We start from the raw sequence: 17,354 nt of genomic DNA on the forward strand, positions 1-17,354 counted from the left end.
GGAGCCTGCTTCTTCCTCTCCCACTCCCCCTGCTTGTGTTCCCTCTCTCGCTGGCTGTCTCTCTCTGTCAAATAAATAAATAAAATCTTTAAAAATAAATAAATAATAAAATAAAAATAAAAAATACAGTCCAGAAAAACAGTTACCAAAAGAGAGCTAATATCAGGGGAAGAAAAAAAAGACTTTAAGTCAAAACTGTTAAAATAAACAAAGCAAGCAAGATGGAAAATAGATAAATAGATACACAGAAATAGAGATTAAAAGATCAATAATCAAAACAATATAACAATTATAAACCTATATACACCAAACAACAGAGCCTCAAAATACATGAAACAAACATGACAGAAGTAAGTAAGAAATACACATTTCCGCATTTATACTTGAGACTTCAATACATCACATTCCACAGTGCTTAGTGCCCCTGGATAGATCGACAAGAAATAATGAACTTGAAAAACAGTATAAACAAACAAAACCTAACAGATACATGTGAACACTCTATCCAACAACAGTAGAAAACACACTCTTCCCTGGAGCACACAGAACATTCCCCAGGATAGATCATACGTTAGGCCACAAAGCAGGTTTCAGTAAATTTAAAAATATTAAAATCATTTAAAGTGTCTTTTCTGATCATCATGGTGTGAAGCTAGAAATCAGTAACTGAAGGACAAATGGAAAATACACAAATATATGGAAATTAAACAACACACTCCTGAAAAAGCAATGATATCTTACCCATGAGTTTCCTCAAGGCTCCCTTCATGTCCCTGTTCCTCAGGCTGTAGATGAAGGGGTTCATCATTTGAGGGACAACGGTGTACATCATTGAAACCACTGCAGTGTTTCTGGAAGAGTTAGTAAGAGCAGAACTAATGTACACCCCCAAACCTGTCCCATAGAACAAAGACACAACTGACAGATGAGAACCACAGGTGGAAAAAGCTTTATACTTTCCACCTGCTGATGGCATTCTCAAAACAGAGGACACTATCCGAGTGTAAGAGAGAATGATTCCACACAGAGGAATACCACCAAATATGCTAGTTGCAAAATATATCAGGATGTTATTGATGAGGGTGTCAGAACACGCAAGCTTGATGACCTGAACCACTTCGCAGAAGAAGAGAGGGATGTCAAGGTCTGTGCAGAAGGTCAGCTGCAACACTATCAGACTGTGCATCAGGGCATCCACAATGCTAATAAACAGGGAGAGAAGAATCAAGAGGCCACAGAGGCGGGAGTTCATGATGACTGTGTACCTCAGGGGACGACAAATGGCCACATAGCGGTCATAGGCCATTACTGCAAGAAGAAAACTTTCCAAACTTGCAAAAACCAGGATAAAGTAGACCTGGGTGAGGCAGCCTGTGTAGGTGATGCTCTGATTCTGTGCTTGGATGTTCACCAGCATCTTCGGGATGGTGGTTGTGCTTAAGCAGATGTCAGTGAAGGACAGGTTGGAGAGGAAGAAGTACATGGGGGTGTGGAGGTGGGAGTCGGAGCTGACAGCCAGGATGATGAGCAGGTTTCCCAGGATGGTGACCAGGTATACACACAAAAACAGAATAAAGAGAAGGGGCTTCAGTTCTGGATCCTCTGTCACTTCCAGAAGAAGGAATTCTGAAACCCCTGTTTTGTTTCTGTGTCCCATGTTGTTGATAAATCTGATGGAAAAGGTGGAGTGAGAACACAATCAAATGTGTGTTTTCTAGACCAGCAGAAGGACCATCGCCAGAGGCAGACGCTGTCCTAGGATAGGATGGAGGCTAATAGGGAGGGATCAGAAGTAGGTGCCTTCTGTATGCATATTATTCTGTTCCTTTAACAAAAACCTGAAGCTGATACTGCAGCGTGTCATCTATTGTTAATTCCCACAAGGGTCAAGAGGTGGCCATTTTTTAAAAAAGTACACTATCTATACTGTTCTGATTATTTGGAACATTTGGTAATTTTATAAAGAGAGACAGACTGGGGAGGCAGCTGAAGATTCTGTGTGGATCCCCAAAGACCTCAGAGGTGAGCAACTGAGATAATACATAAGTATGTCAAGAACCAAGAATGGGAAGATAAAGTCAACTTTACCAAATATTTCCTGCCTTCTCACCACTACAAAATTGTAAGTAAATGTCAGAGACTTGTCTAACAGCCATCCTATTTTTTAAAAAAGCAGAATTCTTCTCTCATTAAGAAATGGCCCTGGCCATAGTACAGAGTGAGTACATTAGTAAATGGAGGTACTTGAAATTGGTGCAAAGTATACAGACATGAAGAGGATGAGACACAGGCAGGAGGACCCTGGATGACTCGGTTCTAATCACCTGGTCCATGTCCTCTCTTCGCAACTTCCCGTGGATGGACCTGTAGTAAAACACCTGCCCTCACTTCCAAACGTCCATGTAGGGTACCTGGCTGGCATCACAGTGGAATGATGATTGACATTTCCCCTGGATGCACTGTCTGGAAGATTTGTACTCAGAGAGGGCAGAGGGACTGAATGAGACCTAGGCTCCTGGGCAAGAAGGATCATTTATGGGAGGAGAACCAATTATGCTACTACTTTTCATAGGAAGGATTGCTGAAATAAGTGGTCACAGGCAGAGCAGTCTCTGTGTCCCTAGAGGTTCAATTTCCAGAGCTCCTCGTTAGTCCAACGATTTCATTGTCACTGAGATTCCAGGCAAGTGCAAATCCTTCAAGACCAAGAATCTGGAAGGAAGGAATTCTCTGACCCTGTGAGGCCCAGTGCACACCATGTACTTTTCTCCACCTGCATCTGCTTATCTCCATTTCAAATTCTTGGTAAATGTGGACACGCCATCCTTCTCTAACTGGGTAAGAGTCTTCGTTTGTTGGCTACAGACAAAGACATTTCTATCTAATCAATGACATCAGGAAATCTGATGCCTATTTGGGGTGTGAGAATACAGTGTGCATGCTTAGATATATGAGATATATTTTAATATATCTTATATTATATGTATTGTGACATTATAAATATTCCATAAATAAGATATTTAAAAATATAGCTACATTATTGTAAAAATGCAAACACTCTAAGGTTTATCTCTCTGAGTCTTTAAATGTTTTCTGAACATTAATCTTCACTGTGTATACACAGAGCATGTACAATATGTTTTATACAATAGATTCTGATCTATTCTCTGTGACAATTCCCTGATTAACTCAAAGAGACCTGCTACTCCCACTTTAGGTTTTCAGTCACATTTTTTTTTCAAGTTTTTATTTAAATTCCAGTCAGTTGGGGCGCCTGGGTGGCTCAGTCAATTTAAGCAACTGCCTTTGGCTCAGGTCATGATCTCAGCATCCTGGGATCAAGCCCTGCATAGGGATCTCTGCTCAGCGTGGAGTCTGCTTGTCCCTCTCCCTCCCCTGTGCCTACTAGCACTCTCTCTCTCTCTCTCTCTCAAATAAATAAATAAAATCTTTTTTTAAAAGTAAATTCCAGTCAGTTAACATACAGTACAATATTGGTTTCAGGAGTAGAATTCAGTTATTCATCACTAACATACAACACCCAGCACTCATCACAAGTGCCCTCCTTGATACCCATCACCCATCTAGCCCATCCCCCACCACTTCCCTCCATCAACCCCTAGTTTGTTCTCTGTAGTTAAGAGTCCCTTATGGTTTGTTTCCCTCTCTCTCTCTTTCCTCCCCTTCCATATGTCCATCTGTTTTCTTAAATTCCACATGAGTGAAATCATATGGTATTTGTCCTTCTCTTATTTCGCTTAGCATAATACACTCTAGCTCCATCCACATTGTTGGCAATGGCAAGATTTCATTCTATTTTGGTGGCTGAGTAATATTCCATTCTATATATAGACCACCTCTTCTTTATCCATTCATCAGTCGATGGGCACTTGGGCTCTTTCCATAGTTTGGCTATTGTTGATAATGCTGCTATAAACATCAGGGTGTATGTGCCCCTTCAAATCAGTATCTTTGTATTCTCTGGGTAAATACCTAGTAGTGCAATTGCTGGATTGTAAGGTAGTTCTATTTTTAACTTTTTGAGGAACCTCCATTCTATTTCCAGAGTGGCTGTACCAGTCTGCATTCCCACCAACAGTGTAAGAGGGCTCCCCTTTCCCCACATCCTCCCCAACAATTGTTGTTTCCTGTGTTGTTGACTTTCACCATTCTGACTGGTATTCATAGTCATCTTTTCTAATTTTGTCACAAGTTTCAAGATATAGTGTTCCTCACTTTAGGGGACTGTGGACTGAAACACTAACATGAACATAAACATAAAATTTGCCATCTTAGCCATTTTTAAGTGTGTGGTTCATTAATGTTAAGTATTTCTCACTGCTGTGCAAACAATCTCCAGAAGTCTTCATCTGGTAGAAATAAAACTCCATGTCATTTCAACAAGGCCAAATCCCTTGCCTCCCCCTGCCCCGAGTAACCACCATTTCATTTTTTTATAATAATATTTTTTATTACATTATGTTAGTCACCATACAGTACATCCCTGGTTTTCGATGTAAAGTTCGATGATTCATTAATTGCGTATAACACCCAGTGCACCATGCAACATGTGCCCTCCTTACTACCCATCACCAGCCTACATCATTTCATTTTTGGCTTTATAATTTTGACTTCTCTAGAGACCTCATAAATAGAACCATAGTCTTTGTCCTTTTTGTGACTGGCTCAGTTTACTTAGCTTTATGTCCTCAAGGTTTATCCATGTAACTTCACGGGTCAGGATTTCCTTCCTTTTTAAGGAGTCCTATTCCATGGTGTATATATACCATATTCTATCAAGTGTTCACCATTGCAGACCCCAGCGGTCTGCTCCACAGATGACGCCAGAAGCTTTCATCACCGAGGAAACCAAAAGCCAGCTCAGCTGCTACAGTCTCCCTGCAGTTTTCATCACCAAGAGTTCTGCACGTTTCACATTCAAAGACCAACAGCTTGAGTCCCACTCCATTCCCACCACCACGGGTGCCTTGGTCTTGGAAGTCAGTATGGCCACCAAGCACACACTCACAGCTGGTCCTGGTCCCCACAGCTACACATGTGCATGCAGCCAGCCCCATTTCTTGTCCTTGGTCTCCACCCCATGCATACCCATGGCTATCTCTGTCATGATGTAAATACAAACCACCAGCCCCAGAAGTCACAGTTGTGCATACACAGGCAGAAAACCTCAACCCTTATCGCTGGCCTCTACCACTATGCACACATCTACAGCTGACCCCTGTCATTGCCCTGACCCTCGCCACCATGCAGGAAACTACAGCTAGCACCCAGAGCAGAGTGTTTGCACACTGCTAACCCTGACCGTCACAACCACCTGTCCTGGACCTTCAGCACTGATTCTGGAGGTGCTGCAAGAGAAAAGAGCCTCATCAAATACAAGGGAAACCCCATAAGGTAATCAGCAGATTTCTCAGAAAAAACCTTGAAGGCCAGGAGAGAGTGAGATTTTATATGTAAAATATTGAAAGAAAAAAACCTGCCAACTAAGAATACATTACTATATATATATATATAATATATATATACTATATATATAATATATATTACCCAGCAAAGCTATCCTTCAGAACTAAAGGAGAGAGAAAGATACTCACAGAAAACCAAAAGCTGAAGGAGTTCATCACCACTAGACAAGCCTTAAAAGAAATTCTAAGTAAGTTCTTCAAGCTAAAATAAATGATGTTGGGGTACCTGGGTGGCTCAGTCGGTTAAGTGTCTGCCTTAGCTTCAGGTCATGATCCCAGGGTCCTAGGATCAAGCCCTGCATCTGGCTCCCTGCTCAGTGGGGATCCTGCTTCTCTCTCTCCCTCTCCCATTCCCTCCACTTGTGCTCTCTGGCTCTCTCTGTGTCAAATAAATAAATAAATAAAATCTTTAAAAAATAAAAAAATAAAAATAAAATAAAAATGATGTCAATTAGTAACATGAAAACATATTAAAGTATAAAACTCAGTGGTAAAGGTAGTCAAATGCAAAGAAGTCTAATATTTTAATGGTTATAACTCCAGGGAAATGGTTAAAAGACAAAATTATTAATTATAACTATACTGCATTAATTTTAAAAATATACAATACAAAAAGATGTAAATTGACACACCAAAAATATAAAATGGGGGAAGCAAAAGGGTAAAGCTTTTTTATGTAATCAAAATTAAATTGTTGGCTTAACATAAATTGGGGTTTTTTAATTTTATTTATTTGTTAGAGACAGAGTGTGAGTGCATGCGTAAGCAGGAGGAGTGGCAGGCAGAGGGAGAAGTGGCAGGCAGAGGGAGAAGCAGGCACCCTGCTGAGCAAGGAGCCCAATGTGGGATTCAATCCCAGGGCCCTGGGATCATGACCTGAGCTGAAGGCAGACACTTAACCAACTGAGCCACGCAGGCACCCCTTAACATAGACTGTTATAACTATAAGATGTTTTATATAAGCCTCATGTTAACCACAAATCAAAACCCTATAGTAGATACAAAAACAAAAACAAAAAACAGAAAGGGATCAACAAATCACAGAAAATCAAAAATCACAAAGGAAGAGAGCAATAGAGGAAGAAAGGAGCAAAGGATCTACAAAACACCAAGAAAACAATTAACAAAATGACAATAGTAAGAATTCACCTATCAATAATTACTTAAAAGTAAAAGGAGCTAAAGTCTCTGATCAAAACACATAAAATGACAAACAGTTGGGTTTTTTTTTTTAATCCCAACTATATGATGCTTACAAGAGATGCGCTTCGGCAATTAAGGACACACATAAACTGAAAGTGGAGGTGTGGAAAAAGATATTCCATGCAAATGGAAACCAAAAGAGAGCAGGGGTGTCCATACTTATATCAGATAAAATAGACTTTAAGTCAAAAACCATAACAAGAAGCAGGGGCACCTGAGTGTCTCAGTCAGCTAAGTGTCTGACTCTTGATTTTGGCTCAGGTCATGATCTCAGGGTCCTGGAATCCAGCCCCGTGTTGTGTTCCCAGCTCTTCAGGGAGTCTGCTCCTCTTCTTCTCCCTCTGCCCTTCTCCCCCTGCTTGCACTCTCTTAAATAAATAAATAAATAAATAAATAAATAAATAAATAAATAAATCTATCTTTAAAAAATTATAACAAGAGGCAAAGAAGATTGATTATAATGTATTATAATCAATTATACAATTATAAATGTATATCTATCCAATATCAGAGTACATAAACACATTAAGAAATATAAATGGGTCTGCGAGTAATACACAGCAGTAAATAATGGTAGAGGTCTTCATTATCTTACTTTCAGCAGTGGCTACACCATCCAGGCTGAAAATGAGTAAGTAAACATTGGACTTTAAGCACAATTTACCAAATAGACCTAACAAATACATCCAGAAAACTCCACCTAATAGCAGCAGAACACACGTTCTTCTCTAGCATATACAGAACATTATCCTGAATAGATCATACATTGGGCCACCCAAAACAAGTCTTAACAAATTTACGAAGACTGAAATCAGCCTATCTTTTGCAATCACAATGGTATGAAACAAGAATTCAATAACAGGAGGAAAACTGGAGAATTCACAAATAAGTGGAGAAAAAAACGTGCTCCTGAAAAACCGATGCATCAAAGAAGAGATCAAAAGGGAAATCAAAAAAATATCATACAACAGGGACGCCTGGGTGGTCAGTTGGTTAAATGTCTGCCTTTGGCTCAGGTCATGATCCCTCGGTCCTGGGATCGAGCCCCCCATCAGGCTGTCTGCTCAGTGAGGAGTCTGCTTCTCCCTCTGCTTGCCGCTCCCCCTTCTTGTGCTCTCTCTCTCTGACAAATAAATAAATAAATAAAATCTTTTAAAAAAATCATACAACAAAGGAAAATAGAAATACAACATGCCAAAAGTTATAGGCTCAAGCAAAAGCAGTTCTAGGGAGAGTAGTTTATATCTATAAAAGCCTACAGGAAGCAAAAAGAAAGATCTCAAATAAACAACCTAAATTTATACCACAGGGAAGAAGAAAAAGAAAAAACTTAGCCAAAAACCAGTAGAAAGAAGAAAAAACCAAATATCAAAGCAGAAATACTAAACAGAGACTAGAAAGAGAATAGAACAGATATCACCAGAATGGGGATGTAGGAGACACCAGCCTCCTTGTCCCCCAACAGAAGTCAAGAATTAGACACATATTATGGGGCGTCTGGGTGGCTCAGTCGTTAAGTGTCTGCCTTCGGCTCAGGGCGTGATCCCAGGGTCCTGGGATCAAGCCCTGCATTGGGCTTCCTGCTCCGCTGGGAGCCTGCTTCTTCCTCTCCCACTCCCCCTGCTTGTGTTCCCTCTCTCGCTGGCTGTCTCTCTCTCTGTGTCAAATAAATAAATAAAATCTTTAAAAATAAAAAAAAAAAGAGTTGGATGCTCAACCCAGGGCTCGGTCTCATGACCTATGAGATCATAACCTGAGCTGACACCAAGAGCTGGATGCTTAACTCAGGGCTCAATCTCATGACCCATGAGATCATGACCCAAGCCAGAACAAAGAGTCTGATCCTTAACCAAATGAGCCACGCAGATGCCCCGTGAAAACTATATTAAAAACAACAACAACAACAAAACTAAGAGCTGGCTTTTTTGAAATTATAAGCAAAATTGAGAAAATTTAGATCAAGAAAAAAAGAGAGAAGACTCAAATAAAATCAGAAATGAAAGAGGAAACATTAAAACTGAGGCTTCAGAGGGAAGGGGGGTGGGGGAATGGGATAAGCTGGTGATGGGTGGCGGGGAGGGCACGTATTGCATGGTGCACTGGGTGTTATACACAACTAATGAATCATGGAACTTTACATCAAAAACCAGGCATGTACTGTATGGTGACTAACATAATATAATAAAAAATATTTTAAAAAATAAAATAAAAAAATAAAAATGATACCACAGAAACACAAAAGATCATAAGAGACTACTATGAGCAATTATATGCCAACAAGCTGGATAACCTAGAAGAAATGGATAGATTCCTAAAAGCATAAAAGAAACCAAGACTGAATCATGAAGAAAGAAAATCTGGAAGAGACCAATAACGAGGAAGGAGATTGAGTCTGTAATAAAAAACCTCCCAACACAAGAAAGCTCACGATGACGTGGCTTCACTGGGTAATTCACCAAACATTTAAGGAAGAATTTACACCAATATTTCTCAAAGCCTTCCAAATAATTTTAAAGATGGAAAAATTTCCTAAATCATCTCAGGAAGCCAGCACTAACCTGACACCAAATCCATATAAAGACATCACAGTAAAATTATAAAGGAATATCCCTGATAAAGACAGATGCAAAAATCATCAACAAAATATTAACAAATTGAATCCAACACCAAACTAAAAGGATGATTTACCATGACCAAATGATATTTATCCAAGAACTCAAGGGTGGTTCAACATAAGAAACTAGATCAAGGAAATGCATCACATCAATAAACAAAAGGACAAAAAACTCAATATCAATTGATGAAGAAAAGGAATTTCTTAAAATCCGAAACCCATTCATGATAATTAAAAACAAAAAACTCAGAAAACTAGGGATAGTGCCATAATTCCTCTAGATATTAAATGGTTTTTATGAAAAACCCACAGCTAACACCATATTTGACAGTGAAAGACTGAAAACTTTCTCCCTAACATCAGGGACGAGGCAGGGAAGCCTACCTCACTGCTGCTGGTCACCATGGAACTGGAAGTTCTAGCCAGAGCTATTAGTCAAGAAAACCAAATAAAAGTCATCCAGATTGGAATGGAGAAAGTAAAACTACCTCTATTCACAGGGACCTAATCCTATATATGGTAAACTCCATAAAAAAAAGAAACTAATGTAAATAAAACCGTGTCAACTATGCTCAAATAAAAAATTTGGGGGGGAGGGACAGAGGGCAAGGGACAGAGAGAATCTTTTTTTTTTTTAAAGATTTTATTTATTTACTTGACAGAGATAGAGACAGCCAGCAAGAGAGGGAACACAAGCAGGGGGAGTGGGAGAGGAAGAAGCAGGCTCATAGCGGAGGAGCCTGACGTGGGGCTCGATCCCATAACGCCGGGATCACGCCCTGAGCCGAAGGCATACTCCTAACCGCTGTGCCACCCAGGCGCCCCGAGAGAATCTTTTTTTGAGAGAAAGAGGGGAGAGAGACAGAGCATGGTGAGGGAGACAAAGAATCTCAAGTAGGATCCATGAACAGCACGGAGCCCAACCTGGGGCGTCATCTCATGGTATGGGATCAGGGCCTGAGCCAAAATCAAGAGTGGGACACCTAACTGACTAAGCCACCCAGGTGCCCCTCAAATAAAAAAGAATTTAAACAGATTTAAACATGAAAATCAAAATTATGAAATTGTTAGAAGCAATACAGAAAGATACCTTAATAACTTGGAGTAGAGAAGGATTTATTAAATATGATACAAAAAACATAAACCATAAAGGAGAAAGTTAATAAATTTAGCTATACTAAAATTAAGAATTTTTGTTTGCCAAAAGACAACACAATTAGTTGAGTGAAAAAACAAGGCACAAATTGGGAGAAGACATTTGCAACTGATAAAACTGATAACAGCTCAGTATCCAGGATATATACTTAAACACATCAGTTAGAAAAAAAATCAGTAGGGGCACCTGGGTGGCTCAGTCAGTTGAGCATCTGACTTCGGCTCAGGTCATGATCCCAGGGTCCTGGGATCGAGCCCCAGCTCAACAGGGAGTCTGCTTCTCCCTCTCCCTCTGCTTGTGTGCTCTCTCTCTCTCACTTGCTCACTCTCTCTTAAATAAAATCTTCTTTAAAAAAAATTAAAAAAGAAAAAATCAGTAGAAAAAGAGGCAAAAACTTGAATATGCACTTCACAGAAAAAGAAAGCTAAATAGCCAATTAACCTATTAAAAAATGTTCTATCTTTTTTAAAAAGTTCTATCTCATTGATAGTTAAGGAAATGCACATTAAAACCATAATGTAATACCATATACCCTCACTCATGAGACTGGTAATCAAAGTGTTGGTGAGAACATGAAGCAAGAATACATTTACTGTGGATCCGAACGTAAATTGGTATAACCACATTGGAATACAAAATTATAACAAAATACCCCATGATTCAAAAAAATTAAAATAAACAANCATGTACTGTATGGTGACTAACATAATATAATAAAAAATATTTTAAAAAATAAAATAAAAAAATAAAAATGATACCACAGAAACACAAAAGATCATAAGAGACTACTATGAGCAATTATATGCCAACAAGCTGGATAACCTAGAAGAAATGGATAGATTCCTAAAAGCATAAAAGAAACCAAGACTGAATCATGAAGAAAGAAAATCTGGAAGAGACCAATAACGAGGAAGGAGATTGAGTCTGTAATAAAAAACCTCCCAACACAAGAAAGCTCACGATGACGTGGCTTCACTGGGTAATTCACCAAACATTTAAGGAAGAATTTACACCAATATTTCTCAAAGCCTTCCAAATAATTTTAAAGATGGAAAAATTTCCTAAATCATCTCAGGAAGCCAGCACTAACCTGACACCAAATCCATATAAAGACATCACAGTAAAATTATAAAGGAATATCCCTGATAAAGACAGATGCAAAAATCATCAACAAAATATTAACAAATTGAATCCAACACCAAACTAAAAGGATGATTTACCATGACCAAATGATATTTATCCAAGAACTCAAGGGTGGTTCAACATAAGAAACTAGATCAAGGAAATGCATCACATCAATAAACAAAAGGACAAAAAACTCAATATCAATTGATGAAGAAAAGGAATTTCTTAAAATCCGAAACCCATTCATGATAATTAAAAACAAAAAACTCAGAAAACTAGGGATAGTGCCATAATTCCTCTAGATATTAAATGGTTTTTATGAAAAACCCACAGCTAACACCATATTTGACAGTGAAAGACTGAAAACTTTCTCCCTAACATCAGGGACGAGGCAGGGAAGCCTACCTCACTGCTGCTGGTCACCATGGAACTGGAAGTTCTAGCCAGAGCTATTAGTCAAGAAAACCAAATAAAAGTCATCCAGATTGGAATGGAGAAAGTAAAACTACCTCTATTCACAGGGACCTAATCCTATATATGGTAAACTCCATAAAAAAAAGAAACTAATGTAAATAAAACCGTGTCAACTATGCTCAAATAAAAAATTTGGGGGGGAGGGACAGAGGGCAAGGGACAGAGAGAATCTTTTTTTTTTTTAAAGATTTTATTTATTTACTTGACAGAGATAGAGACAGCCAGCAAGAGAGGGAACACAAGCAGGGGGAGTGGGAGAGGAAGAAGCAGGCTCATAGCGGAGGAGCCTGACGTGGGGCTCGATCCCATAACGCCGGGATCACGCCCTGAGCCGAAGGCATACTCCTAACCGCTGTGCCACCCAGGCGCCCCGAGAGAATCTTTTTTTGAGAGAAAGAGGGGAGAGAGACAGAGCATGGTGAGGGAGACAAAGAATCTCAAGTAGGATCCATGAACAGCACGGAGCCCAACCTGGGGCGTCATCTCATGGTATGGGATCAGGGCCTGAGCCAAAATCAAGAGTGGGACACCTAACTGACTAAGCCACCCAGGTGCCCCTCAAATAAAAAAGAATTTAAACAGATTTAAACATGAAAATCAAAATTATGAAATTGTTAGAAGCAATACAGAAAGATACCTTAATAACTTGGAGTAGAGAAGGATTTATTAAATATGATACAAAAAACATAAACCATAAAGGAGAAAGTTAATAAATTTAGCTATACTAAAATTAAGAATTTTTGTTTGCCAAAAGACAACACAATTAGTTGAGTGAAAAAACAAGGCACAAATTGGGAGAAGACATTTGCAACTGATAAAACTGATAACAGCTCAGTATCCAGGATATATACTTAAACACATCAGTTAGAAAAAAAATCAGTAGGGGCACCTGGGTGGCTCAGTCAGTTGAGCATCTGACTTCGGCTCAGGTCATGATCCCAGGGTCCTGGGATCGAGCCCCACGTCCCAGGGTCCTGGGATCAAGCCCCAGCTCAACAGGGAGTCTGCTTCTCCCTCTCCCTCTGCTTGTGTGCTCTCTCTCTCTCACTTGCTCACTCTCTCTTAAATAAAATCTTCTTTAAAAAAAATTAAAAAAGAAAAAATCAGTAGAAAAAGAGGCAAAAACTTGAATATGCACTTCACAGAAAAAGAAAGCTAAATAGCCAATTAACCTATTAAAAAATGTTCTATCTTTTTTAAAAAGTTCTATCTCATTGATAGTTAAGGAAATGCACATTAAAACCATAATGTAATACCATATACCCTCACTCATGAGACTGGTAATCAAAGTGTTGGTGAGAACATGAAGCAAGAATACATTTACTGTGGATCCGAACGTAAATTGGTATAACCACATTGGAATACAAAATTATAACAAAATACCCCATGATTCAAAAAAATTAAAATAAACAATTGGGACTTCATCAAAATAAATAGCTTCTGCATAGTGAAGGACACTATCAACAAAACTGAAAGGCAACTTACTGAACAGAAGATATTTGCAAATGACATATCTGATAAAGGGTTAATATCCAAAATCTATGAAGAACTTATAAAACTCAACACCCAAAAAATGAAAATCCAATTTAAAAATGGGCAGACGACATCAATAGACATTTTTCCAAAGAAGACATACAGATGGTCAACAGATACATGAAAAGATGCTCACCATCACTGATCATCAGGGAAATACAAATATCTTTATTGTTTTGGCATTTTACAATCAGGATTACTTTCTCTTAGTAGATACGATGGCTTCCTCACTGATCAGGATCAAAGGTCTAATGATCATCTCAAACCAATGAGATAATCACATTATAGCAGTTTTATAGATTATAAAACTGAGTATAGTTAATGCTGATGTTGTCCTGCACTGACACAGTTTACCAGTGACAGGTCTCAGAAATTACTAGAGTATGAAAGAACAGCTCTCCACATACACACACCATGTCATACACTTGGCTTGTCTCTAAAGTGCAATTCACATGGCCCTAACTATGAGATCAGGCCGACTCAAGTCTCTGATATAACCACAGACATATTTGATCCTCTCCCTGACCTATCCAACTTCTCCCACTTCTCTTCTGACATTTCAGTATTGGTATAACCCTTGCCTTGGGACAGCTTGGGAGGATCCCACCAAAAATACCAGGCTTAGGAATTGGAACTCATTTTCAAAACATCACAGAGCTATTCAAAGAACAAATCAAGTTTCAACCCAAAATTAAGATGAACTTACCCATTAAGCTCTCTAGTCATTCTAGAAGAACTTGCTGATGGAAGAATCAGACATTCTGGCTTACCCAGTATTTATCTCACTTTGACTCATTCTAGAAACCCCAGTCCATGCAGATGACACAGTCACAGAAGAGAAGGTGTTCTATGTATGAGTTTCCTCAAGGCTCCCTTCATGTCCCTGTTCCTCAGGCTGTAGATGAAGGGGTTCATCATTTGAGGGACAACGGTGTACATCATTGAAACCACTGCAGTGTTTCTGGAAGAGTCAGTAAGAGCAGAACTAATGTACACCCCCAAACCTGTTCCATAGAACAAAGACACAACTGACAAGTGAGAACCACAGGTGGAAAAAGCTTTATACTTTCCACCTGCTGATGGCATTCTAAAAACAGAGGACACTATCCGAGTGTAAGAGAAAATGATCCCACACAGAGGAATACCACCAAATACGCTAGTTGCAAAATATATCAGGATGTTATTGATGAGGGTGTCAGAACACGCAAGCTTGATGACCTGAACCACTTCGCAGAAGAAGAGAGGGATGTCAAGGTCTGTGCAGAAGGTCAGCTGCAACACCATCAGACTGTGCATCAGAGCATCCACAATGATAATAAACAGGGGGAGTAGAACCAGCAGGCCACACAGGTGGGAGTTCATGATGACTGCGTACCTCAGTGGATGACAAATGGCCACATAGCGGTCATAGGCCATTACTGCAAGAAGACTACTTTCTAAACTTGCAAAAACCAAGACAAAGCAAATCTGGGTGAGGCAGCCTGTATAAGTGATGCTCTGATTCTGTGTTTGGATGTTCACCAGCATCTTCGGGATGGTAGTTGTGCTTAAACAGATGTCATTAATAGACAGGTTGGAGAGGAAGAAGTACATGGGGGTGTGGAGGTGGGAGTCACAGCTGACAGCCAGGATGATGAGCAGGTTTCCCAGGATGGTGACCAGGTACATGGACAGGAACAGGATGAATAGGGGGAACTGCAGCTCTGGATCCTCTGTCACACTCATGAGAAGGAATTCTGAAACATGTGTATCATTTCCAGGTTCCATATTGTTGATGAATCTGATGGAAAAGATGGAGTCAATCAAATGTGAGTTTCCTAGACCAGGAAGAGGAGCATCACTAGAGGCAAAAACCATCTTGGGATGGGATGGAGACTAATAGAGAGGAATAAGAGATGGGTGCCTTCTGTATGTATATTATTCTGTTTCTTTAAAAATAATAAAAACCTGGAATGCCTGGGTGGCTGTTGGTTAAACGTCTGCCTTTGGCTCAGGTCGTGATCCCAGGGTCCTGGGATCAAGTCCACATCAGGCTCCTTGCTCAGTGGGGAGCCTGCTTCTCCCTCTGCCTGCCTCTCTCCTTGCTTTATACTCTCTTTCTCTGACAAATAAATAAATAAAAACCTTTAAAAAATAATAATAAAATCTGAAGCTGATATAGCAGAGCATAAACAATTGTTAAGTCTGGAGAGGGTGAACAGGTAGTCATTTTTAAAAATTACACTGTTTATGATGCTCTGTTTATTTAAAACATTTGGTAATTTTAGGGGCACCTAAAATACCAATTGTGGCTCAGTCAGTTAAGCATCTGACTTCAGCTCAGGTCATGATCTCAGAGTCCTGGGATTGAGCCCTATGTCAGGATTTTCTCTCTTCTTCTCCCTCTGCCCCTCCTCCTGCTCATGCTCTCTCTCCTTCTCTGTCTCTCTTTCTCTTAAATGAATAAATAGAATTTTTTTAAAAAATAAACTTATATGTAGAATGTAAACACCTTGTAATGTTTAATTTCTTGATCAGACTTAGTAATTATGTGGGTTTATTCCACTTTAAGAAAATTCATCAATTAGTGCACCTTTCTTTGTGTTTGTTACACTTCAATAAAAATGTTTACTTCTGGTAAAAAAAACATTTGGTAATTTTATAAAATAAAACAGACTGGAAGGCACCTGAAGATTCTGTCTGGGGGGCACCTGGGTGGCACAGTCAGTTAAGCCTCCAACTCTTGGTTCAACTCAGGTCATGAACTCAGGGTTGTGAGATCATGCCCTGCTTTGGGCTCCACACTCAGCAGGGGGTCTTCTTGAGATGCTCTCTCTCTAAAATAATAAATCTTAAAAAAAAAGATTCTGTCTGGATCTCTAGAGACTTCAGAGGCAGACAACTGAGATAATACATAGATATGTTAAGAACCAAGAATGAGAATATAAGGTAAATGTTTCCCAAACTTCCTGCCCTCTTACCACTACAAGATTATAAGTAAATGTCAGAAAAATTTATAATGATCAAGTTTTTTAAACTTTATTTTTTTAAAGATTTTATTTCTTTGAGAGAGAGAGAGAACACAAGCACATGGACCAACAGAGGGAGAGGGAGAAGCAGGCTCTCTGCTGAGCAAGGAGCCCAATACAGGGCTCGATCCCAGGATCCTGGGATCATGACCTGAGTGAAAGGCAGACACTTAACCTACTGAGCCACCCAGGCACCTCAACAGTCATGTTTTTTAAAAGACAAATTTCTACTCAGAAAGAAATGGTCCTGGCCATACAAGTGAGGGAAAAGTGTTAGTAAATGGAATCATGGCCAAAAGCACAAGGAAACATGTGAAGATAAGACAGGTAGGAGGACCATGGGTGACCTGGTTTCAATCATCTGGTGTTTGTACTCTCTTCACGGCTGCCCCGGATGAACCTTTAGTAAGACATTTGACCCCATTTCTAAACATTGAGTAGGGGCTGTTAGGTTACCTGGTTGGCATCATGGTGGAATGATGACTGACATTTCTGATGTACCTTGTGGAAGATCTGCTCTCAGGAAGTGCAGAGGGATTGAGAGAGCCCCGGGCTCCTGAGCAAGAGGGATCATCTGTGGGAGAGGCTTAGGTGTGCTACTACTTTTCATCTTGAATGAGGTGGTCACAGGCAGACTGTAGTCTCCGTATCCCTAGAGGTTCGATTTCCAAAGCTCCTCATTAACTAAGCAATTTTTTTGTCACAGACATCCCAGGGCAGTGTAAATCCTTAAAGACCAACACTCTAGAACAGTG

The 17,354-nt window shown here is 39.6% G+C and overlaps 2 protein-coding genes across 2 annotated transcripts; both read right to left on the bottom strand.

Moving 5' to 3' along the window:
* Nucleotides 1–703: 703 nt before the first annotated feature.
* On the bottom strand, nt 704–1,675 carry LOC100471447 (olfactory receptor 7G1). The gene has a single exon (XM_002921920.4). It carries the CDS (start codon nt 1,655–1,657, stop codon nt 704–706), a length of 954 nt encoding a protein of 317 aa, XP_002921966.3. The 5' UTR covers nt 1,658–1,675.
* A 12,744-nt stretch (nt 1,676–14,419) lies between these two features.
* On the bottom strand, nt 14,420–15,379 carry LOC100471200 (olfactory receptor 7G1-like). Its single transcript, XM_002921919.4, has one exon. It carries the CDS (start codon nt 15,356–15,358, stop codon nt 14,420–14,422), a length of 939 nt encoding a protein of 312 aa, XP_002921965.2. The 5' UTR covers nt 15,359–15,379.
* Nucleotides 15,380–17,354: the final 1,975 nt, after the last annotated feature.

This window comes from Ailuropoda melanoleuca, chromosome 4 (genome assembly GCF_002007445.2).
Source record: "Ailuropoda melanoleuca isolate Jingjing chromosome 4, ASM200744v2, whole genome shotgun sequence".
Classification (NCBI taxonomy): domain Eukaryota; kingdom Metazoa; phylum Chordata; class Mammalia; order Carnivora; family Ursidae; genus Ailuropoda; species Ailuropoda melanoleuca.